Here is a 26,190-nt window from a genome sequence, read left to right as displayed (position 1 = left end):
TATATTTTATAAGTTGTGACAACTAATTTCTGTTGACATGACTTGTAAATCTGAGTTGATTTAACAAAATTTTTTAAGGCAGCAAAGTATTTTTTACAGTGTTGATTTTCTCCTTTTACACATCAACATATTCCTTCACTTCTCTATGATTTTCATCTTTATTATAGATTTACAGGATATTTCAGACCAAGGTATAAAAATCCAGTTCTCAATTTAATATGTGGTCATATGCCCAAGCAACACAGTCTCACACCCATGGCGTCAATATTTGACGACACTTGACCATGCGTCAATATGTTGACGCGGAGGGTATACCTTTCGCGTCACTTTTTGACGAACTGGGGACTTCAATACTATTAGGTACGCGAAATTAAACAGTTGTCAACTGACATTGGGGTTAGGGATAGGTTTGGGTAGGGATGTCATTATGTAAATCTAACCCTAAACCGACGCGAAAATGGTAGAAAATGGTAAGAAAATAGGAAAGAGAATTTCGCGTACCTGATAGTATTGAAGTCCCCAGTTCGTCAAAAAGTGACGCGAAAGGTATATAATGGTCAAGTGTCGTCAAATATTGACGCCATGGGACAGGCAAATTTATATTACTGAAGCTATGTCAATATAACAATGTAATACTTAACAAATATAATCAAATATATATTTTTTTAATTTTATTTATTAAAGTTCAAAGGCATTTAAAAATATTTTCATGCATTTATTTGTTTAAGCAATGAAATAATTATTGATAATGATATTAATGGAGGTTAGGAAGCTTCCTCCTATTATAAAATATATTTCATTTTTTTAACAAAAACAGCTTATAAATTATAAAATACAATGAATTGGAGTTGATACATAACTTATTAGCACAAAAAAACTCAAGTTACCAAATAGAGATGCGATCCTTTGGATAGTCCAGTCTTTCAATGCATCCCAGAAAATAAGGAAGACTATGTTCACTGTTACGGGCTAAAATTGCAATGACTACTGTGGGTTTGAGAAGAGATGACTCGTGTAGAACAGGCTCCAGATCAGTGTGTGTATGAATAAATCCAAGCCATGTCTCTATCAGTAATACTCCTAAAAGAAACATTGCTGATCCTTTCATGGTTTCTGAACAGCAGAGCTATGCCACACTGTGTGAGAGTGGAGCACACGGAGGACCCACTGACACTGCACTGTAAACCCAACAGCCCGCCCCACTCATATGAGGTAAAGAAATGTGAGAGCAACACTATGGCTATAAAGTTACACTTCATTAAACTAAAAATGAACAATTGAATGCGGCATTATAAAATCTGACACATAAAATACTGGAATTAAAACATTTGATAACAAAGTTTATAGACAATGTTCTTTGCTTATTCGAAAAGGGATGAAAAAAAGGTAATCCCCCTTCAGAGCTTACAATAATCGACACACGCTCCAAATATTCATACTTCATACTATTAAATAAATGTGTCTTTGTGCAAGTCATACTTCTCAAATTATTATTTTAAATTATTTGTCATTAAAAGTGTAAACATGTAATTATAAGTTCTGTGCTGTAAGTCATAAAGCGATAAACAGGGTTAAGACATTCTTTCAAGTGGTTGCTTGCTTATGCCACCATGATTCATCTTAAACCTAACCTAATATCAGGTTAAGGTGTTAAAATAGTATATTTTTATTGTATTTAGTAAAAATAATGCTTAAATAATTTATTTATTGTGTGTTTTTGGTTAAATGTTATGTCGATGTACAAACTAGATGAGTATAAAAGATGTCCAAAGAATCACCTAGATGCTAGACTCTTTACCTGGGGTGTGAAAACTCAGTGGACATGAAGACGCACACAAAGATATTCATACATTTCCCAGGCCTGTAGAAGTTAGCTGGGTTAGATTATGCCACTTCTTGTTAAATGTTTTTGTTTTGTTTGTAATTATTAACACTTATAGACCAGTTGATGTTAAAGATAGTTTTAAAGATGGAAGAACACAATCATGTTTAATAAGAATTTAACAAGACCACATCTAGAACAATGGCTGTGCTGTGCAACAGATCAGTGTCATAAAATAAGTTAATTGTGGCTAAGACAGGCCTGTCATTTTATTATATGAATGTTTTTGTTCTAATGAAAACAAATAAGTTTAACTCTAATAAGACCCTTGGGGTCAATCCTACCCCCAAACCACTTTTCTTTAGTTTAAAAACATGGTTCCCTTCATCTCAGTGGAATAAGATTTTGTGACTTTCCAGATTATCTGTCAAGATGCAAATAAAAAAACTGGGCTTGGTTCGGTCATTCTAAAGAGGTGTAAAAAATGTTTCTTAATAAGTCCTTTTGGGGATAAAAATGACCCCAATTGAAATGAATGGGAAATGCAAAAAAAAAAAAAAAAAATTTCTTTTTTATTTGTCAATGCATCCAGAATATATCTGTAAATTATAGCACAGAAAGGTAGGCCTGGTACTAGAGCACATATGTTACATAGAAAATACATCATCATATATGTCATATATTATATGACAAACAATCACACGACAACTAACAGACCCAAAAAGGAATGGCGCTCCTTGATTGACACATTATAAATGACGGTCATCCGGACCGTAGCCTAAAACCCATAAAAACATCACTCAAAATTGGACAGCGCGTACAACTTTTTGATTAATAGGAGTGGGGCACTACCTGTCAAAACATGATTGACAGAGGGTCATAAATCAAATTTTTGATTCATTATTTTTGCTTGCTTGTTTTTTCGTGATCTCGAGATAACAAATTTTTTTTTCTCGTGATCACAACTTAATTTCTCTTTATCTCGAGATAACAAAAGTTGTTTTCTTGTGATCTCGGGATAACGAAAGTTGTTTTCTCGTGATCACGACTTAATTTTCTCATGATCTCGAGAAAACAAAAGTTGTTGATAATCCATGATAATCCAAATGTCATAATGTAAATTCCTGTCCATAATATTTAGTGTATTTTGAAGTGGACCGCTAATGTATATGAGTTGGGATCTTCGCCGTTACCACACGTGTAGCTTATGTGTAGATAGATTTCCTAAATAAATAAAGTTGGACGGTTCATGCTCGTGAATTTAGGGACCATCTCTAAAGTAATACTGTACACGTTTCTATCTTCAATAGTATTTAACAGTTTATTTCAATAAATATCAACAATCTAAACACCACATAAACACGTTGGTTTTGTGACTGTTTGTTGACTTTTAGTCATTCCATTTAAATGCTGTCAAAAGTAGAAACGTGTATTGAGTAACTTAAAGACGGTCCCTAAAATCACCACTGTAAAATTGTAAATATTGACAAATCTATTTCAGCTTGAGTGAATCTAATTGAAAAAAGTAAAATCTCATTTGTTCATCCATACTAATTTAGCAAAATATGCTTTTGCTGTTTACAAACAAAACAACACGTTCTATCGAGTACACGTAAGATTTTATCACATCTCAAGAATACAACTTTTGTTATGTCAAGATCACGAGAAAACAACTTTTGGTTTCTCGAGATAACGAGAAATTAAGTCGTGATCACGAGAAAATAAGCAAGCAAAAATAATAATAGTGCAGTTTTCCAAAATGCTCCGCCCCTTGCCCTGTTGTTGAGTGTCAGCGGACAGAAGACAACGGAGACAGTACTAATCTTAAATGCACAGTTTATTAACACACAGGGGAGTTTCAATGGTGAAGGAATTATATTGAAAAGTCCAGAGAGAAGCCACAAGCATACAGACACAGTCCAAAAACTCCAATGAACTCCAAGACTCCAAATGTAGAATTCCAACGATGACAATGATTGTGAATATCAGGTATCTCTGTAAGATTGTGAATATCAGGTATCTTTGTAGGATTGCGAATATCAGGTATCTCTGTAAGATAGAGAGAGTGTGAGTCAGGTTTAGTCACAATAGCATAACAACTAGTTTGCATTAGCGTTAGTCTGTGGCTCTCTCTCTCTCTCTCTCTCTCTCTCTCTCTCTCTCTCTCTCTCTCTCTCTCTCTCTCCCTCCCTCTCTCTCTCTCTCTCTCTCTCTCTCTCTCTCTCTCTCTCTCTCTCTCTCTCTCTCTCTCTCTCTCTCTCTATCTATATATATATAGAGAGAGAGAGAGAGAGAGAGAGAGAGAGAGAGAGAGAGAGAGAGAGAGAGAGAGAGAGAGAGAGAGAGAGAGAGAGAGAGAGAGAGAGAGAGAGAGAGAGAGAGAGAGAGAGAGCAGTCCTGATGAGGGGTGACAGGTGCAGGAAATAAGAATTCCAGTGATTGTGCTCGAGGGTAATGAGGGGTGTGAGTGGAAGGACCTGGCAAATCCGTGACATTGAGACATATATCCATTATATATCCCCACTCTCTTAAATAATCATTCTCTTGTGTTTTTCTAATTAAAGAGCAACTATCGTCCGATTCACGATTTTACATTTCCTTTGGTGTGTAAGTGTGTATTATTACATGTTAACGATATGCAAAAGGTACAAACCCCAAAGTAAATGATGATGCGAGATCCCTTTTCTTAGACTACAACAAACACAGATTGTAGGCAACAGTTTACGTTCTGGGCCTGTTGACGTGGATAAGACCGACATTATCATAATTCCTCCCGCTTTTACTTCTACTCTTTGATCGATCACATTATATTGCATATACTGAATGCTATTTTTTACACATTATCTGTTCTGTTGCCAGACATAAAACGAGTAGACTATAAAATAGTGACTTAACACGAAACACCTCGTGATAGTACACCTCCTGATTTAGATATGCGACATCATTTGACAAAATCACCATACATTTACATTGAAGCTTAACTGCTGTTGCTCTTCTCATAATTGTTGGTTTTGAGCTATTTTTTTTTTATTCAGAAATATGAGAGAATACACTGTTGTTGTTGTTGTTACACAGACTACAGAACGCGTCCACGGCCATACCGCATCATAGGGAGGGAGAAAGCTCGCACACAGACTCACACTACTGCTAATCTTTCTTTAATAAGTCATGTTAACTCAATCAGTCACCTTTGTCAGTAACATCCGTGACTGTTGACGTTTACGCAAAAAAGAAAGTATACGGAGGAACGCACATTGAAAACACTGCCAACTTTTCACTGTCATGTGAGAGAGAGGTGCGCGCTGTCAAGGCACTGCATGCAAAAGAGCGAGAGAGGGGGAGACCCACTAAGACAATGAATTGAGCGTTTAAAATAGTAAAATAAAAATATAAATGGGAATCATGAAAAATCTATTCGTGGCGGCCAGTGTTGATTCCGTGGCGAGCCGCCACTAACAAAACAATGTATGGGAATTCACTGATCGCCTTTAACATCCAAAAACAGTCATTGTACTTCTCAAAAGAGTTAATAAACAGTACAGACTAGCTCGCCGTTTCATTATTAATCATATACTTGCGTTGTTCTATTCTTTTCTGTGGGTGCATCATAGTCATTGTGCTCCCGTGATAAGCCAGCGACGTTTGGCACCGTGTAGAAGACCACTCTTTTATCACAACTTGGCTCAAAATACTTTTATACTTTGGAAGCTTTCGGTCCTGATTCCAAAGACTCACCTGTCACCGCCATTTTTCAAAATCATAGCAGTGAATGCAGAGGGAGAGGGAAGAAAGAGGATAGCATAGCAGATTAACCAGCAGGGTGCACACATCGCACAGACTGTGGAGGTGAATTGCGTTGAGCCATTTTAGACGGGATACAGTGAATTACAGTGGGGCGTTTGGGACGGGAGAAAATTAAATATGCAACTCCTCAAAAAAATTGCAGTCGACAAATTTTCATGGTCGATTACCTTGACTATTCGCGGCAGCACTAGTAAGTTTTGCCTTTATTGCATGAACAAAATGTTCGGACAAGGACGGTTAACTTAGTTCATCTACAGTACATTTCAGGGATTAAAATCTGAAATGTGAGCATTAGGGATTGATTGTTCAGGATTGAAAATATCATTAGCTCGGTATGAAAACAACAGAAGTCAATAGACTTATCCCCAACATAATGAAATTGGGGGGGGGGGGGGGAAATCATGCACCTATTCTCAGGTTGCCCCAGGGTGACTGCCACTGTAATAATTATACTGTAAATCACTTTGGATAAAAGCAACATGGTATTTACTTTCGAACATGATATTTTATGTTTAGTTACATATCCACACTATTCCTGAAGTAAATGCGGGCGGCGCCATCTTTGAGCCACTACAGCTAATGGTAGACCTATTGCGAGGGATACGAGTCTGCCGTTTTTACTGGCATTTTAAAGCTTATTATGAAATCCAGGAAGACAGGTATAACTTGTGGGCTGGTTGCCATAATAGATGATGATACAAAAGCAGTTAATCTCTACAAAACATTTGTTTTAACTACAATACACGCATAAGAACTGAATGTGTATGTGGCGCACGTGCATCTATTATCCACACATATCCATCCAGTAAAACCTTTCATAGAAGCTGACAGTGAACAATAAATACAATATTTATTCAAAAACCACTAATATTATGCTATTAAAGCAACACCAAAGAGTTTTTTTTACCTTAAAATAACGTTTCCAAAAAAGTTTCAGTGGTTCATCCACTTAAAACAGGGTGAATGGCACTTTCACATTCGCTTTGCAGCCCTCTATCGGCCAAAACCGCACTAAAGAAGTTTCCAACCGTCGGGTAGTGGTCCTGTAGTTTGAGTGAAAACTACAAAAACTTGTTTTACGGCAGACCTACAATCCAATCAGAGCCAGCTATGCTGCAGTATTTACGACAGTGGTAATGAACAATTACGCTTCTAACCTGTAGGGGGAGCAAAGAGCAATAAGTCTTTAGTGTTGCTTTAACACTATGGCTGTTTACACTTGGTATTAAGATGTGTTTTCATCGATCGGTTCACAAGTGGACAAGAGATACACATCACGTTTACACCTGGTATTTAAATCTGTCTCTTTTGTCCACTTTTGACCGGTTCTGTCCTGAATACTGTGAGGGGGTGGTCTGTCGAGATGGTGGGCGAGTCTCTCCGCTGTCATTTAAACAAGAGCGGGAGTAATGAGAAGTTTATATGGACGCACACTAATATTATGTTGGAGTCCGCTGCTTGTGTTGTAAGTAAACATGCTGCACAGTGTTTTGTACATGTATATGTTAGAGCTTTCTCTGAATTTTCAGCGCAATTGATGAATTAAGATCGTGTAACTTTCATACGCTTGCAAAATGAAACTGTGGAAATCAGCCGCTTTAGTTTTATCAATGAAAGGCTAAAAATAGCACTGTACACCGTGTGCAAAAAGCCAAACACTCACCCTGGCATTGAGTGTTTTTATTGGCCGGCTCAAAGCCTGGCATGCAGGTGCACCCTCCCACGGGAACCATCCATTCTCCATTTCCATTACAGTACAGCTTTAAAGGAACCGATTCCTCTACGGCGTTTGGCACGCAGGCCCCTGCGGCGATAACTAGAGAAGTGGCTTCAGCACCAGTGGCCGTCTCGGGGAAGACAGCGAAGTTGACGATGGAAGTCGGGCACTTTTTAAAGAAGACTCTAGTGGAGATAAGAGACATGCAGGCACCCAGGTCCTGGAAGGCCAGGTAGAAACCAGCTTTGGAAAGAGGCCCGAAGCTCCGTACTTTGGTGTTGAAGATACCTGATTCCAGCATAGAAAATCTCTCATCGGGGGCTATGGTGTCTACCTGTGACAAAAGGCAAGAAGATGTGTATTGCTTGAATGAATTGCTCGTAAAAAAATTAAGCTCTCGTTTTTTTATTGATTTATCAACTTTTTCTCCAAATATATTTGTCCTAAATGTCTTGACATACATTTTATTAATGCATACCTGTCAACCCTCCCGTTTTTGCCGGGATTCTCCCGTATTGTACCATTCTTTCTCGCCATCATCCCGTTTAAATAATTTCCCATATTTTAGTCTAACTGGCCGTATTTGCTGTTTGCTACATTCACCTCCGGTAAAGCAGGCGTCAGTATATCTGTAACATAGGTGTCATTTACACTGGGGACATGTCCCCACCACTTTTTGAAATGGCTGATTTTGCCCCCACCACTTTTTAAAAGCATTTGGTTAAAATGTTCTGAAAAATCAAGCAATACCTGTGCGACTTCCACTGCAAAAATGACTTTCTTACTTAGTATTTTTGTCTTGTTTTCATTAGAAATATCTAAAAATTCTTAAATTAAGATGCTTTTTCCTGATGAGCAAAATGACCTAAGAAAATAAGTTTAGTTAAAATTGTCTAGTTTTTAGACAAAAAAAAAAAATATATACAATTTAAGTCAATTTGTGATTAAAACAAGCAAATGTATCTGCCAATGGGGTGAAAAAAATCTTAAAATAAGATTTCTTTTTTCTTAAACACTTTGCAGATAATTTTGCTTCTTTTAACTAGACTTATTTTCTTATGTCATTTTGCTCAAAAAAAGAAAGTCATTTTTTGCCTTGTTTTCAGTAAACATATCTAAAAATTCTTAAATTAAGATAAATAAGGTCTAGTTTTTAGTCCAAAAATATCAAATTTAGGTGATTTTGAGCATAAAACAAGCCAAAAAAAATCAGAAAATCTGAATTTTTCTTGAATTTAGTGTTTAAGAAAAATATTCAAGATTATTTTGCTTAACCCATTGGCAGATTTTTTATCTTGTTTAATGTGATATGTTTAAATTAAGAAGCATTTTCTTGATGAGTAAAATTACCTAAGAAAATAAGTCTAATGTTTAGACAAAAATATCAAAGTTAAGTGAATTTGTGCTTAACACAAGCAAAAAAAATCTGATAATGGGGGTGAGAAAATTTTACATAATGTTTTTTAATTAAATGTTTATTAACATAGAATCCGTTTTTTTACTTGTTTTAAGCACAAATTCACTTAAATTTAATATCTTTTTGTCTAAAAAGTAGAATTATTTTCTTAGGTCATTTTGCTCATCAAAAAACTGCATCTTAATTTAAGAATTTTTGGAAATTTGTAAACAACTGAAATCAACCGAGTTAATCAAAAGCTTTCACTTAAGATTGAACATTTAGTTTTTTTTCTGAGCACAGTCTGATACTAAAGTCTCTGTAGATACATCTAGAAATACTTTGTGTATATGTGGACCTGTATTATATTCCCAGGTAAAAGTGAAAATGCCACCATTCACCAAAATGCCATGAAATGCATCTTTATGCAAACTTATCATTTAAAAGCAAAACTCATTTTAACTGACCTTTACATAGGGGTTCTCCCTCCAAGGCGGGCTACTTGCTGTGGCCGTATCTCCATCGGATTCATAGTAGAACAAATTAAAGGTCTCCTTACAGGACCCGGTAACATTTGGGATACCGCCACAGTCTCGCACTGAAAACTTGAGCTCCACATATACGCGGAGGACCCCTCGCCGGGGGATGAAGTCAGTCCGCAGCCAGTTGTTTTGATCTAACTCCCTCACATTACAGACCTGGTATGTCCTGATAGGGTTCATGGCTTCATCGTATCCACTTACTTCCTCCCACTGAGAAGAGGATAAAATACTGTCACTGACTGCACACTGCACTTCTCTACAAGGCTACTGTACTGTTACAGTTTTAACAGTAACCATCACAGAAAAAGCAGTGTGAAATGAGTTTAATGAGTAAATGTAATTTATCATTCAAGTTTTTAATAGGTGATAGACTGATACAGTCAATTATTGGCTTTATCAGTATTTAATGAAGAGTTATAATCCTATAATCCTGTATTATATTATATATTCTTATATGCAAATGTAATTAAAGTCTCTATATATTGATTGATACAAAGACCAAAAGCAATTTTATAAAATGGCCAGTTCTCGTCCTTCATTCTGATTGGTTGAAACAAGTTCTAAGTCGTGATAAAATTCCCCAGGTAAACTCACGGTTCAGACCGCATTTCATAAGATCACTGCGCCACTGTTGCTGCGTACTGATTTATGAAAATAAACACCACAGTCTTTAATCATATTTTATTTTTTCTACAATTGCACAATTAATGGCGATATCCGGATAAATGTCAATAAATATTGTTGAGTCATCTCGTCAATAAAGAGAAAATGCTTCTCTTTATTGTTCTTTAACATCAAATCAATATTTCCGCTATTATCCACTATCTTACCCAACTTAAACACTGACGCATTCACTCAACACTAAAACACTGTGTAAGTTTTGATCAGAAAGAGTAATGTTAAACATGCTTCCAAGCATATTTGATTATCACTTCAACAGTTGCACAATATAAATGTTAATGTATAAATTAGATTAATGTTGATTTATAAAAAATAAACACCACAGTCTTAAATCATATTTTCTAGGGATGCACCGATACCACTTTTTTGGAATACGAGTACGAGTATGAGTACTTTCATTTCAGTACTTGCTGATACTGATACCGAGTACTTAATAAAAAACATGATTTAAATTTACAGATAACAGCTTTCTTCATATAATTTAACAAAAACACAAAGGACTAGTTTTCCAGTTTGTTGTAAACTCTGCCTCTTTGGACAACACAAGAGGCATTAACCCCTTACATGCCGCTCAAACATAGACATTTCGCAGACCGTGGTATCGATTCCAGGTATCGGGGGACTTTTAACAAGTATGAGTACTTTAGAAAATGTGGTATCGAGGCCGATACCCGATACCGGTGCATCCCTAATATTTTCATGGTGTCTTTGCTCCATCTGTGTTGCTTGAGAACTACGCACTGTTGCAGACACACTTGATTCTGAGGAACTACTTTGTTTGGCGGAAGATTAATATTTGTACTAATATAATTCCAATTTATTTGTGTTTTATTTTATAAAATTATGCTATGCATATGAAGTAACCATTTTATTAAAGCAATAAGCCCCTCGAAGCAGTAGTGTTACAGTGCATTTTATAACAGCTAAGTTGTTTATAACAACTCCCCTTAGCTGTTAAAAAATGCACTGGTAACCCACTGCTTCTTGGGGCTTATTGCTTTATTAACAACTAACAGAGAGATAATGAACAGCTCAAAATGTTCAATTAAATTCATGTTGGGGGTTTAGGTAAATAGAATGCTTTCTCAAAGGTGACATTTGGGTTCTGCAAACTTCTCACAACACAATTAAGAGGCATCACAGCGAGGGGTAGCATGTGTTTATCTGCAGGTGTGAAGGAACGCATTACTTACGATGATGCATGGCTTTTGAGATGCCAGACATCGAGCACCAGCCTGCAGGAAAAGGGCTGAGCTGCTTAAGATTGTTGCCATGGCAAACCATAATTTTCATTCAGTGCTTAACATGAAGGACTGCCCCGTGGCCCGGGGCAAGCTTGAGAGGCGTTCAGGCCAGTAAAAAGTATTGTCAATTGCCCGATCGGGCCAGTGCTTCACCCTCAGTCACTAAAATATTTTTTTATTTAGTAAAAAACAACAAAAGTAACAATTTAGTTAGCTTTCAGTAAAGCAGAAAAGTTGGAAGCCTTTTTTCATTGGAACATGTCTGTTGTATGTATACAGATATATTTATTGACTTTTGAATTATTATTTGTAAATATATGTGGCACTGACATTTTTTATTGGGGCCCGACCGGGCCATAAAAAATTATTTGCGTTGAGCCCTGCCATTGACTGGCTTCGCATGCACATTCCAAAGACAAATCGTACGACAGGAGAGTGTAGATTTGGGGGTGGGGGGTGTCAAGCATAAGGTCAGAATTGCTGTGGTTAATTTTCTCACTAGTCATGTGCTCCTAGGATATTTACATACAGTGCGTTTTTGCAAAGACAAATGCTGAGGGGTACTTTTTCATTGTAATGGCCCCACTTCAATCGTCTCATTTGTTAGGGAGTATGTACAGATGTCAATACCCATGTCGACATCCGCTCACCATTATGGACTAATACAGAAAGAAAAATGGCAATACAATCACCCCGGTTTCCGGATAGGTGGTCCACGCCAGCTCTTTAGTAGCCCGCCTGCTGTCCATAAGAGTCTCTGCAAAATAGACAAGCAATGAGCCTCTAAACTGTCGATGTCCTCAGACCATCTTAGGAAATTCTCTAATGCTGCGTTTACACCAACCGTGGTAGAGGTGTGGATGAAGCGTTTGGCGCTGTGCGAAAGACACGTTTCCGCCTCATTCGCGCGTCTAGTTCACTGCGAAAGGCGAGAATTGAGTGTTGTGCGTGGTACGTGCGAATGGTGCTTTTTGTGCATTTCGCGGTTTACGCGAATTTGAATTTGGCGGAATTTCGCGCCGCGTTAACCAATCACAAGTCACGTGACGTTTATCGACCCGCGCCGTTTATTTTCCCCCTATAGTAAGGTTACCAAATACAAACCGGTAACTCTCTTGATAAATGCACAATCAACATCAGTCATCTTGCAAACAAACAACCGCATAGCACTTGCCCCTCCCACAAAAAGCGGATTTTGCCTATGACGCGTGTCAAATGCTTGCTTTTTCTGCGCGTCTACTTCGCTCTACACGCGCGAATGCATTCAAACTGATTTTGACGCCTGAAACGCGGTTGGTGTAAACGCATCATACATTAGTGAATGCAAAACTCTCGTCAGTTTACTTGTCTAATATCAACATTGAGACTAGAGTTAATTTGTTAATTTAAAATGCTTGTCTATTCTGTATTTGTATTCTTTTTTCTGTACTGTTTGTGTATGTTGCAGTTTTACACATACTGTGTAAGTGCCCTTCATTTGTATTGGGAAAATACAGTTTGCTGTTTAGTCAAGAAATGTCTAAACATTAAAAGATGAACATGAGACAAAAGTACAGAATCTGTCACATTTAATTTTTTTCTGTTGTAACACAATATTCCACCTCAATTGAACAACACATTTGTATTTTAATACTCCTATATAATGTGGGCATATTGAGACCATTGGCTCAGAAGTGTCCTGATGCATTAATTGTTCACACATGAAAAGCATAAAATGTGTAGGATCAGTTTGATTCACTTATGTGCATTTAAATTAGGTACAACACACATAAGTCAGCATTTAATGCTGTTGATCTTTGTTGGTTGTTGGTATAAAGCATGTATGTGTTGAAAACATAAACAAAGGTTAATAAAATGTGACATTCTATCTTTCTGACATTCATCTGCAATGATATTCATCTTACCAATTTCTGGTCTCCACAGCAAACAGAAAAATCTTGTGATTTACACATACATTTTATACATATAATTATATAATATATATTATTTATTTATTTAATAATTAGATAATATATATAATATATATTATTTATTTATTCATTCATTTGTTTTGTTTTGAAGAGTAACTAACTCGCTACTTGAGTATTTTTTCATTGCATATTTTTTTACTTTCACTTAAGTACATTTTAAAATCTTTTACTAGTAATTATTTATTTAGTTACTTGTACTTTTAATTAAGTAAAGTTTTTGGCCACTCTTTCCACCTCTGTTAATATCTTCATGAATCCAGGCTGGGTTTGCTACGTTTACAATATTAAACCCATGATTAACTCACCCCTAAGCCGTCCGAGAGATGCATATGTCCATCATTTTTCAGATGAACACATTTTTATGGAAGGTATTTTTGGACTTTTTTAAATTAATTAATTAAATTATAAAATAATTAATTAAATTATAAAATAAAAAATAAAATCGCAAAATATTTCCCAAATTTGAAAATGAAATGCTAAAATAAAAACTAAAACATTATATTAAATTATTTCATTTTCATTTTTAACGTGATGAAGCATCATTCCGGCCAAATTGAAAAATTAAATTAAATTGATGATTTGACATTTCATTTTCAATATAATCTTGAGTGTTTCAGTTATTACATTTGGAGAAACCTATCAGAGTGACTTGGATTTTTTTTCAGAGCAACTGCCCCTAAAAATTCCTGTGCACGTCCCTGGGACATAGCAACAGTAAGAGGGTCGGATCTTTGCGAACGAGTCATCTCACTTATGCTGTTTTCCAAAGAATCAAATACAGTTGTAAAACGACGCAGACCATTTTAATGACTGTTAACAATTGTTTTTATCAGTATTTAAATATTCTCTGTGATAAAAAAAAAGTTTTTTATAGGTTAAAGAACAGTTATAGAGTTCTAATGACGGTGTTCAACCGTCGGTCTCACGGTTATATAATCACCGTCACACCCTTTATCACAGCCGCCACAATCACGAGCAGAATGTGAGTTTTTATGCATTTTCTCACGGAGACAGATCAGACCATTTCCCATCGATGACCAAGACAGCCCAGAAACAAGAGTAGCCCCGTAACAAAGAGCATTTACTTACCCTCAACAGCCAGAATAAAGGGAACCCAAAGGCTGTATAGTAACAGCGAATAATCCATTGTAATAAAGCTCTGGCTTCAATGGCTTGCAACTTTAATAGCGGTTTGCCTGATCGGATCGGGAGAGTATGGAACGCCGTTAGAGCAAAAACGTGTTAAAATCACGTGTTAACACGCAATTTTGTGTTGGCACCTTGGAAACTGTTTTCTTGTGGCGCTTTTGCTCAAACACACAGAAACAACAAACAAGGCTTGAATATCTCAGGATGTAATCTAGCATATATTTTGAGCATCTTTTGAAAGCATTAGTAGGCTACAACCAGAGTCATATAATAAGAGAGTTACGACACTCACAAAGACGTCCGTTGGAAGAATGGAATGCGGAAGTAACACAGTGTCATGTAGTTACCCATAGTTCCAAACGCAACACTGAAGCCCATTCATTTCAATGGCACCTGCTGGTAAATCGATGAAACATTTTCGATAATTTCATAAATATAGTCAACAGTGGTATTTTGTGAACTAAACTGTAGGAAATGATTATTGTTAATAATAACTAGTTAAATTCTTATATTTTAATGAGTTGTGTATAATGTGTGAATAAAATAGATTTAATTGTTTAATATTTTATTACTGTTGGTCATCTACTTTAATATATACTTATCATATCTTTTGTATCTATTACGAGTAACACTAGGGGGCAATAGCGAGAAGCTAAATGCCTCATAAGAAAGTCACACTGCTTCACAATGCTGCTATGTGTTTCGTTGTGTTTGGTAGGTAGCCTAATACAAGTGATGTATCTTCAAAAATCATGTATAATTATATTAACATTTAATGTGTGGATTCTTATTTGTTTGTGAGCCCCTTTGATAACACCTACAAGTCTTATGAAGCTGCCATTGCTTTAGATAGCTTCATAGTAAATTGTTTTGCTTTATATATTCAAAGTTCAATTAATCAATAATAATTTTTTTATTATCATTAGACACACACAGGACAAAAAACACACAATAAATAACACTGATGAGGATCATGTACATCTTCCAGATGCTGTGTTGTCTGTGTAAAATGTGTTGAGGTGGTAAATTGAGGAATGCTGTGTGAATGAGTCCTTTAACTTGGGATGTTTTCATCTTTGCTGGAGATGGAGCAAGTGTGTGTGTGTGTGTGTGTGTGTGTGTGTGTGTGTGTGTGTGTGTGTGTGTGTGTTCACATATGATGCAGATGTACCATCTGCTTGAGCAAACATTCCATTTAATTTCATAATCTTGCTATTAACCAATTGTTATTAACATCATTAGATTACCTGTGGTTAAAGGTGCAGTGTGTAGATTTTAGCGGCATCTAGTGGTGAATTTGCAAATGGCACCCCTTTCTTTCGGAGCACATAGAGACGCTTCGGCAGCTGTCACAGGACAAACATGTTATCGTCTGAGACATTGTAGTGGCAAACGCGCTCTGTATAACAGTTTGTCCGTTTAAGGCTTCTGTAGAAACAATGTATGTAGATAAAAAAAGCTTATTCTAAGGTAATAAAAACAATACAGTTCATTATGTAAGGTCTTTTTACACCACTGAAAACATAGTAATTTATATTATATTGCATTGCTGTCAAAATAAAACTTTTGAAATTTACACACTGCACCTTTAAGTAGTGTTTAAAGTAAAGTTTTTTTCTTGCAATATTAATCATCCTCTACTGTTTATGAGAATTGTGTGACACTGCTGTGTCATAATTTAACACCTCTATTTTTAACACATGATTTACGTTTTAACTTAGTGCTTGTTAACACGTGATTTTAACACGTTTTTGCTCTAACAGTGTTCCATAGGAGAGACACCCCTCGCTGCAGAATGTAGCGCGGTGACATCACGTATATGTTACTGCCCGATCAAGAACTGCCATAGCAGGTCACACGATCATTCAGAGAGAAACTGAACAATGGAATACGGTTTTTCCAGTGGAGGAGCTGACGAAAAGACGTGGTTTGCCTGCTGCAATCAGGAGAAGAAAATCAAAAAATCCCTGCATCAGCATTTTCAGTCATTCAGTAATTTGTGATTAATAAAAGCAGAACCACTTAAATTGTCTTGTTTTAATGCTAATGTCACAGGTAGGGGTGGACCCAGGTGTAAATAAGGTCACGCCCCTTTCTCCACCTCGAGGAGATTCCCAAAGCCACCCCAATGACCAGACACACAAGGTAAGCATAAATTAAAATATACTTTATTTAATTTACTTAAAAATAATAAATAGGGAAGGGAAACAGGGGAACTTAAAATAACGGCCACTCTAGGCTCTCCTCCTTCGGCTCAATATCTCAGCGTTCACGTTGGCTCTCTTTCTCTCCACAGACGGCTGCTGGAATACAGGGACACAGTGAATCGTTCTCAAGACGTTTGATCACCTCTGCGCTGATTACAGCTTCCAGGTAGGTATGGCTCTCTCCAAAGCTCCATATCTCAGTGTTCACGTTGGCTCTCTTTCTCTCCACAGATGGCTGCTAGGATACAGGGACACAGTGAATCGTTCTCAAGTCGTTTGCTCACCTCTGCGCTGATTACAGCTTCCAGGTAGGTATGGCTCTCTCCAAAGCTCAATATCTCAGTGTTCACGTTGGCTCTCTTTCTCTCCACAGATGGCTGCTAGGATACAGGGACACAGTGAATCGTTCTCAAGTCGTTTGCTCACCTCTGCGCTGATTACAGCTTCCAGGTAGGTATGGCTCTCTCCAAAGCTCAACATCTCAGTGTTCACGTTGGCTCTCTTTCTCTCCACAGTTCAGTATCTCCGTGTTCACGTTGGCTCTCTTCAATGCAGCGATTTAGCAATGATTTGTAATGGGACGCCGGGGGCCGAGACCCTCTCGGCGAACTCGTTGATGGACAGAGGGGCGAGGAAGCCACGCCGGCACACCGGGTCGAGCGCTGCCCTTTCCTCGAGACCCGTTGGTCAATCGAAAACTGGACCGGGGCGCCCTTTCGTCGAGACCTCGGGCCAGCGGATCTCTCCTGCCTCTACTCTGTGATGGTGAAAGAACACAAGTAGGGTAAAAATAGTAGGTGCAGTACTCACACACACACTGCCACTCGCACAGTTCTTCGCCCCCACTCTGTATTTCTGTGGGACTGAAAACACACTACAGCTTTATTATACAGGTTGTTCCTAGCGCCGTTCTTTCCTCTTCATCGCCCCGGGACGAGTGACTGAAAACGGGATTACGTCAAACAGGACACAGCACTCACACTGCAATACACGGCATTACACAGCACCACTTCAAGTGAAAATGTCCAAAGACTCACCCCACCACGCTCAGTGCACACAATAGACACCCGTCCTCTTCCACGTCGCTCTGGGCGAGAAATAGGGAGATGGTAGATGGCCTAGCGTTTGTTTGCTATCGTTGCTGTAGCTGCTTTCCCACGGAAGCCTTCGGCTCACCCACCCCGCTGGTCCAGGGGTAGGGCCACTCGATCTCTCTTAAGAACACTCAAACAATGAATCAATCCAATATGTATATAAACACTCACTTCAAGGGTTTTGGTTACTCACGATCTCTATCTTTCTTCGTCCTAGGTTGTCTTCATGCCAACAGTAACTCAGGCATCTAGACAGGGCGCTTTCCAGCCACAAACACCACTTTTCCCACAGATATATACTCACAGTGGTAAGTTTTCCTCTCCTTCCGTTTCTCTCAAACAATGTCAGTGTCCGGCTAGTACTTCACCTATAAGGTCTTCGATGTCCTCATTTCCATCGATCAACACATCAGTGGATAACATCAGCGATTTCGGGGTGCTCCTTTTTAAAAGATCCACGACTTGCCTTCCTTTCACCCTCTGTGACTCTGTCCTCTTTCCGCCCGCTTCAGCGGTCGCCGGATCAACAGAGCTTCGGGCTCTTCAAAAGGTGCGTGTCTTTGTCTGCCATTGGCAAAGGAGCTTCCCCGTGTCACTCGCCTCTCGTGTCTGAGTTTCCTGCTTTGTGTTCTTGCAGAGCTACTTATTCATCTCCCTCTCACACAGCCTCCAATCACACTTCACTCGCTTAACTCTTTACACCTGTGGCTCGTGAAGCCCTAACAGCGTCGCCCTGGAAACCAGGAAGTAACAAGGTCCATCTTCATATGCGGCCCGGTGGGGAAACTTCCGGGCGGAACCAAACTTCCCTAAACTTTGGTTCCGCCCTTAAAAGATCGTCACCTTGTGACATCCTCCCCCGCCAATCCGTTCTCGTCCCGAGAACGAGTCAATATGGGGACTGCTACAAATTTAAAAGGGTATGTTATTTAAAAAACGTGGTAGGCCATTGGGGGACCTTGGTCTCAACCCGAGGTGCCCTGCCGACTACGCCAAATCTGTCACAGGTAGGGGTGGACCCAGGTGTAAATAAGGTCACGCCCCTTTCTCCACCTCGAGGAGATTCCCAAAGCCACCCCAATGACCAGACACACAAGGTAAGCATAAATTAAAATATACTTTATTTAATTTACTTAAAAATAATAAATAGGGAAGGGAAACAGGGGAACTTAAAATAACGGCCACTCTAGGCTCTCCTCCTTCGGCTCAATATCTCAGCGTTCACGTTGGCTCTCTTTCTCTCCACAGACGGCTGCTGGAATACAGGGACACAGTGAATCGTTCTCAAGACGTTTGATCACCTCTGCGCTGATTACAGCTTCCAGGTAGGTATGGCTCTCTCCAAAGCTCCATATCTCAGTGTTCACGTTGGCTCTCTTTCTCTCCACAGATGGCTGCTAGGATACAGGGACACAGTGAATCGTTCTCAAGTCGTTTGCTCACCTCTGCGCTGATTACAGCTTCCAGGTAGGTATGGCTCTCTCCAAAGCTCAATATCTCAGTGTTCACGTTGGCTCTCTTTCTCTCCACAGATGGCTGCTAGGATACAGGGACACAGTGAATCGTTCTCAAGTCGTTTGCTCACCTCTGCGCTGATTACAGCTTCCAGGTAGGTATGGCTCTCTCCAAAGCTCAACATCTCAGTGTTCACGTTGGCTCTCTTTCTCTCCACAGTTCAGTATCTCAGTGTTCACGTTGGCTCTCTTCAATGCAGCGATTTAGCAATGATTTGTAATGGGACGCCGGGGGCCGAGACCCTCTCGGCGAACTCGTTGATGGACAGAGGGGCGAGGAAGCCACGCTGGCACACCGGGTCGAGCGCTGCCCTTTCCTCGAGACCCGTTGGTCAATCGAAAACTGGACCGGGGCGCCCTTTCGTCGAGACCTCGGGCCAGCGGATCTCTCCTGCCTCTACTCTGTGATGGTGAAAGAACACAAGTAGGGTAAAAATAGTAGGTGCAGTACTCACACACACACTGCCACTCGCACAGTTCTTCGCCCCCACTCTGTATTTCTGTGGGACTGAAAACACACTACAGCTTTATTATACAGGTTGTTCCTAGCGCCGTTCTTTCCTCTTCATCGCCCCGGGACGAGTGACTGAAAACGGGATTACGTCAAACAGGACACAGCACTCACACTGCAATACACGGCATTACACAGCACCACTTCAAGTGAAAATGTCCAAAGACTCACCCCACCACGCTCAGTGCACACAATAGACACCCGTCCTCTTCCACGTCGCTCTGGGCGAGAAATAGGGAGATGGTAGATGGCCTAGCGTTTGTTTGCTATCGTTGCTGTAGCTGCTTTCCCACGGAAGCCTTCGGCTCACCCACCCCGCTGGTCCAGGGGTAGGGCCACTCGATCTCTCTTAAGAACACTCAAACAATGAATCAATCCAATATGTATATAAACACTCACTTCAAGGGTTTTGGTTACTCACGATCTCTATCTTTCTTCGTCCTAGGTTGTCTTCATGCCAACAGTAACTCAGGCATCTAGACAGGGCGCTTTCCAGCCACAAACACCACTTTTCCCACAGATATATACTCACAGTGGTAAGTTTTCCTCTCCTTCCGTTTCTCTCAAACAATGTCAGTGTCCGGCTAGTACTTCACCTATAAGGTCTTCGATGTCCTCATTTCCATCGATCAACACATCAGTGGATAACATCAGCGATTTCGGGGTGCTCCTTTTTAAAAGATCCACGACTTGCCTTCCTTTCACCCTCTGTGACTCTGTCCTCTTTCCGCCCGCTTCAGCGGTCGCCGGATCAACAGAGCTTCGGGCTCTTCAAAAGGTGCGTGTCTTTGTCTGCCATTGGCAAAGGAGCTTCCCCGTGTCACTCGCCTCTCGTGTCTGAGTTTCCTGCTTTGTGTTCTTGCAGAGCTACTTATTCATCTCCCTCTCACACAGCCTCCAATCACACTTCACTCGCTTAACTCTTTACACCTGTGGCTCGTGAAGCCCTAACAGCGTCGCCCTGGAAACCAGGAAGTAACAAGGTCCATCTTCATATGCGGCCCGGTGGGGAAACTTCCGGGCGGAACCAAACTTCCCTAAACTTTGGTTCCGCCCTTAAAAGATCGTCACCTTGTGACACTAACACTGTCAAACTAACAAACTAAATTATTTATTCATTCATTTCTGATCAACATAACCACATGATTTATAAATTGTAATGATTTTTAAATCTTTAGACAATTTTGACGATTGTAACAAATAGTTTTTATTAAATGCAACTGCTCAAACCCACTGGTTGTGACTCTTAAAAATAACATAACGTTAGCTAAATATTTAGCATTTTGTTTGTTTTAATAACTTGGCCAAAACAGAAGTGCCATCTTATGAACAGAATACAACGAATAATTTTTTTATAGAATCATTAAGGTACTAATACATTGTCAGTAAATAGCATATTTCTTTTAGCTGGTTGCCAACCGTCATAAAAACTCCAAAAGAATAAATGCCATCTTACTAAGAGCTTGAAGGCATTTATAGCTCTTAAACACCTGTATGCACTCAATCCAAAAACAAGGTTATTGACCATATGTAAGCGGAGGTAACTTAGTGCGTCTGGATCCGTAATCGAGTCTTGGACTGAAATCATATGGATCTGTGTTGTTTATCTCGGACAGTTTGTCCAAATAAAGTTTTTTGGCGGTATAGTTTCTCCCGATAGGGTCCCTTCTCGTTTTATTTCAACTTCTCGATTTCTTCCGTTTTCCTTTAATTTTACCTAGTTTTACACACGCACAATTAAATGGCATAGCGATCGGCGGTGCCTCTAAACATGGCGCACCCGTCCCATAATGCAACACTGCGTGACGGTGTAAATATGCTCATTTGCATATGCAATGAATGGTTACATAGGCTGAATCCGAAATCGCATACTGCCATACTATATAGTAGGCAAAAAGCAGTAGGCGAACGAATAGTATGTCCGAAACCTCAGTATACGTAAAAGGGTAGGCGAGAATTAGCGGGATTTTGGACTATTTCTCGCGAGATTCAGAGGCACTTGTACTTAAGTATTGTCCGAAACCGCCTACTTACTGAAAATGTAGTAGGGGAAACAGCACGTGAACAGAGTAGTACGTCCGAATCCTCAGTATCCATAAAATCAGTAGGCGAGAAATCCCCGGATGCCCTACTGAGTCCGCCCCGATTATGAAGCGTGCATCGGATGGACACTTCTATCCCAGCTTTCCCATGATGCCACGGGAAAGCAAAGCAATCGACCGGAGACCAGCCAATTGGGTGATTTTGATACGTTACACAGGACTGTTCATCAGCACCCTGACTTCACGCACAGACCCAGGATATACCACAATTAAAGTGCTCAGCTGATTCATGAAAATAACGCTGTAGAATTGTCACAGCTGTGTTGAGCTGACAGTAAATATGTGATGGTTTGTTAGAAAAATGCATTTGAATAAAGTTTTGTTTCATATGGGATTCACTTCAATACGTTTTCATTTATTGTGATGGTTTTATTCATTCATTTTTTTATTCATGTTTCCTGTCGTTTTAAGTAAATACAAGAGATTGCTTCACTAAAATGTATATAATCACATTGCCTGCATTGTCTAGTTTGTATTCAAGCACAGCTGTCATCTGACAATAGATATTAAATTACAATCTGCTTGTTTTACTTATTTTGTCCCCTACAAAATAATGTGTAATATATCTGTAACATTGTTACAGATCAAGTTACTGATGCAATCAGGTGTTAGTGCACCTGTCACTCATACACACGCATACGTTTTCATGTCTGTTATTAGGTTTGTTCGAGTTTATGCACCGCTTTAAGAACCAACAGCTGGATGACAGCAAAGTACCGTGAGAGCGATTCCAGAAATCATACGGAGAAGTCTGATTTCGAGTCGCTCTCGCGGTATTGTGATGTCAATCTCCTGTCGGTTCTTGTGGTTCCGCATGAACTCGAACAAGTCTACTACGTCATATGTCACATGATAACGTCAACATGGCGAATGTATGAAGGTATATTTGGTGCAAAACAACTGCACACCTGTGACAGTGGAATTTGTATTTGTAGAGATTATCCACACATGTGTATCAGTAAATTTGAAGTCACAGATGAAGAGTTGCAAACTTGTAGATTTTTTTCTTTCCCTCAAATACAACACAACAGTTACACATTCACAAATCCTTCAGTGCAGCTGCACAAATCCCATTTTACAAATCACAGATTAAGAAACTCACAAGCTCACGTTTTTTGCTACAATTGCTGCAGTAAATATGGTGCAAAACCTACTTGAACACCTGCATCAAAGTATGTGAAGTCACACACAAATTTTGTACATTCGCAAATCAGTTTGTGCATCTGTGCGATGAAAGTTGCATGTGTGTAAAAAAAAAATTTCACAAATATTTTTTTATTTTTGAAATATTTTCTAGCACAAACACAAGTACATAAATACAACTGCTTGAATCTGCTGCTACGAGTTTCAAACACTCTTTTTTGTGTGCTCTCTGTTTTGCACCAAATATCTCGAGATAAGTGGTGCGAAAGTGATTTGTATACCTGTAGGCTATGTTCAGCACTTCCCACCAGGTGGCGCCCGACACTCACTGAAGCAGAGTTTATTCATTACCAGCAATGTTTCAGCAAGGTAAATCGCCTTTATCAAGGTATTATTTTCACCAAGTGGAGAACAATATGCTAATTATACACAGATGAAGGTAATTACATACAATATTCCAATGATTCATTAGTAAACAAAATATAAGTTCCATAAATCTCAAACCATCAATATAAGTAGATTAAAAAATACAAGCAGCAAATACACACATAGGCCTACATATACCTAATAGGCTTTAATATACCTAAAAGGCCTCCTGTCTAAGTAAAAATTGGTCCAACTCACCTCACCTTCTAGATGAAAATACCCTCTCAATTCCTATATACAATAATGAAGTTATAGGATGATTAAGTTCAACAAAATGCAGTGCTAATGGAAGGTTCATATTTCTGCATATTATTGCACTCTGATGTTTCACAATGCGTGTTTTATACTCTCTATTTGTTTTCCTACATATGATTTTCAACAATGACAGTGTTAAAGTGGTTTCTGTTGGTATAGATGGAGAAGAGAGGTCCGATCTAACTAATTTATCTCCTAGATTACATTCACCTATATTCAGTTGGCCTATGTTTACTTTACTGACACAACAATGTGCCCAGGATGGTAAAATAATTATTTCAATGTATTACTAATAAACAACATAAGTCTTGTGCATACTGACATGGTTTGACATCTATAGTTATTTGATTGTTTTTTTTCTGATGTGTTAGAAGTCATATATGTAGAGCAGAGAAATAAGACATTTTTTCTGGGGTGCATGCCCTAGAAAAATACATATGGACCTTGGTATTTATAAAATCCTCTGTACGGCCCTGCTCATGACAATAAGAATCCACTCTCAATAGTGTATGACGAGCTGTAGGTTTTTTAATCGGATCCCTATGTAAAAAATTACAAGCTACCCACAAGTCTAAAAAGCTGATTTGATTTGGGTTAGCATCCAGGGTAAATGTTAAGAAATCAGAACAACTGTTTAGATAATAATAAAAAAAATTTAGTTGTTCAGTTACCCGATTCAAAAAGACAGAAATAATCATCCAAATTAGTATATTAGAAGAAAAAGCATGTATCTTAGTTAAATGTAGGCCTATGTGTGTATTTGCTGCTTGTATTTTTTAATCTACTTATATTGATGGTTTGAGATTTATGGAACTTATATTTTGTTTACTAATGAATCATTGGAATATTGTATGTAATTACCTTCATCTGTGTATAATTAGCATATTGTTCTCCACTTGGTGAAAATAATACCTTGATAAAGGCGATTTACCTTGCTGAAACATTGCTGGTAATTAATAAACTCTGCTTCAGTGAGTGTCGGGCGCCACCTGGTGGGAAGTGCTGAACATAGCCTACAGGTATACAAATCACTTTCGCACCACTTATCTCGAGATATTTGGTGCAAAACAGAGAGCACACAAAAAAGAGTGTTTGAAACTCGTAGCAGCAGATTCAAGCAGTTGTATTTATGTACTTGTGTTTGTGCTAGAAAATATTTCAAAAATAAAAAAATATTTGTGAATTTTTTTTTTACACACATGCAACTCTCATTGCACAGATGCACAAACTGATTTGCGAATGTACAAAATTTGTGTGTGACTTCACATACTTTGATGCAGGTGTTCAAGTAGGTTTTGCACCATATTTACTGCAGCAATTGTAGCAAAAAACGTGAGCTTGTGAGTTTCTTAATCTGTGATTTGTAAAATGGGATTTGTGCAGCTGCACTGAAGGATTTGTGAATGTGTAACTGTTGTGTTGTATTTGAGGGAAAGAAAAAAAATCTACAAGTTTGCAACTCTTCATCTGTGACTTCAAATTTACTGATACACATGTGTGGATAATCTCTACAAATACAAATTCCACTGTCACAGGTGTGCAGTTGTTTTGCACCAAATATACCTTCATACGAATGCTGTACATACTTAACGCGAACGTACATACTGCCTTAGCGCAGGTTAAGTAGGTACCAAGTGAAATTCAGTACCTACACATTAAGTATGCGATTTCGGATTCAGCCATAATTTTATTTAAAAGTGGACAATGTTATCGTAACTACAATACTTTGTTAAATACGTTTTATAACAAATTACGGTTTACTGATACACCTTTTGCGTCGATCACTTGAACCAGCAGAGGGAGATGTCCTCTTTTAAATAGTGCAAGTTGAATTCACAGCATCAAGTAGTGACGTAGGCCTAGTTAACCAGCTCCATGCCACAGTCTAAAACCTTGCCACGGTCAAATTTATCATAAATTAATTTATAGCGGGCTGGAATCAACACAAATCTGACAGGTTTAATATTTATTGTATCAAAAATTGTTGGTATTAGGCTTTTTGATGCTAATTGTATTTTAGTTAAACATGAAATTTGTCTTGCTAGTTTTGCTCAGTGTTGTATTAAAACAGTGAATTAACTATTTGTTGTTTTCTTTGATATGTCACTGGACAGAGAGCAAATGGCAGCTTGGATGTTGGTAACAGTGTCATGCAGGTGAGTGAAGATATTTAATACTACAGAAATAAATACAAATACTGTTTATAAGTGGCGGCCGGTGACTTCTTTTCTGAGGGGTGCAAATTCAAAATATGTGTTAATTGTGTCATGCGAACCATGTGCATCATGCATCTTGTCAAATTAAGTGCCTGCTGCGGACGCGTCAAAAGGGTTTATGAAAAAAAGGGATACTCAAGTTTAAATACTCTCAAGACACTTATTTAAGACTAAACTCTTAAGAAACACGAGATTAAGCCAGTATCTGGCAAACGTGAGCGTCTCTTTTATCATAAACTTCTTCGAAGCGTCTGCAGCAGGCTTGTATTTCGACATGACGCGCAAGTTCACATGACGCACCGAACACATATTTTGCACCCTCAAAAAATAAGTCACCGGCCGCCACTGTTATTTATGATTGATCAGTCTGACCGACTTTTTTTTGTCTGTCAACATA

The 26,190-nt window shown here is 38.6% G+C and overlaps 2 protein-coding genes across 3 annotated transcripts in view; both read right to left on the bottom strand.

The window, feature by feature from the left end:
* colgalt2a (collagen beta(1-O)galactosyltransferase 2a) overlaps positions 1–1,351 on the bottom strand; it is an 8,509-nt gene extending 7,158 nt beyond the window's left edge. The window contains exon 1 of the mRNA XM_065269186.1: positions 888–1,351. Coding sequence (XP_065125258.1) covers positions 888–1,108 — 221 coding nt within the window. The 5' untranslated portion in view covers positions 1,109–1,351. The remainder of the gene's footprint in view (positions 1–887) is intronic.
* A 2,273-nt stretch (positions 1,352–3,624) lies between these two features.
* LOC135750375 (ephrin type-B receptor 3-like) lies at positions 3,625–14,421 on the bottom strand. 2 transcript variants are annotated; one of them, XM_065269182.2, is made up of 5 exons: positions 14,266–14,421; positions 11,899–11,963; positions 9,207–9,491; positions 7,290–7,677; positions 3,625–3,817 (listed from the first exon to the last, which is right to left on the bottom strand). In XM_065269182.2, exons 1-5 carry the CDS (start codon positions 14,321–14,323, stop codon positions 3,696–3,698), a joined length of 918 nt encoding a protein of 305 aa, XP_065125254.1. In that variant the 5' UTR covers positions 14,324–14,421; the 3' UTR covers positions 3,625–3,695. The 2 variants fall into 2 exon arrangements, with proteins under 2 accessions (XP_065125254.1, XP_065125248.1); XM_065269176.2 differs by having other exon boundaries at positions 3,626–3,871; positions 14,266–14,401.
* Between the last annotated feature and the right edge of the window lie 11,769 nt (positions 14,422–26,190).

The sequence above is a fragment of the Paramisgurnus dabryanus genome, chromosome 6 (assembly GCF_030506205.2).
Source record: "Paramisgurnus dabryanus chromosome 6, PD_genome_1.1, whole genome shotgun sequence".
Lineage (NCBI taxonomy): Eukaryota > Metazoa > Chordata > Actinopteri > Cypriniformes > Cobitidae > Paramisgurnus > Paramisgurnus dabryanus.
The sequence above is the reverse complement of the archived record's forward strand: the minus strand, read 5'-3'. Positions and strand labels throughout refer to the sequence as shown.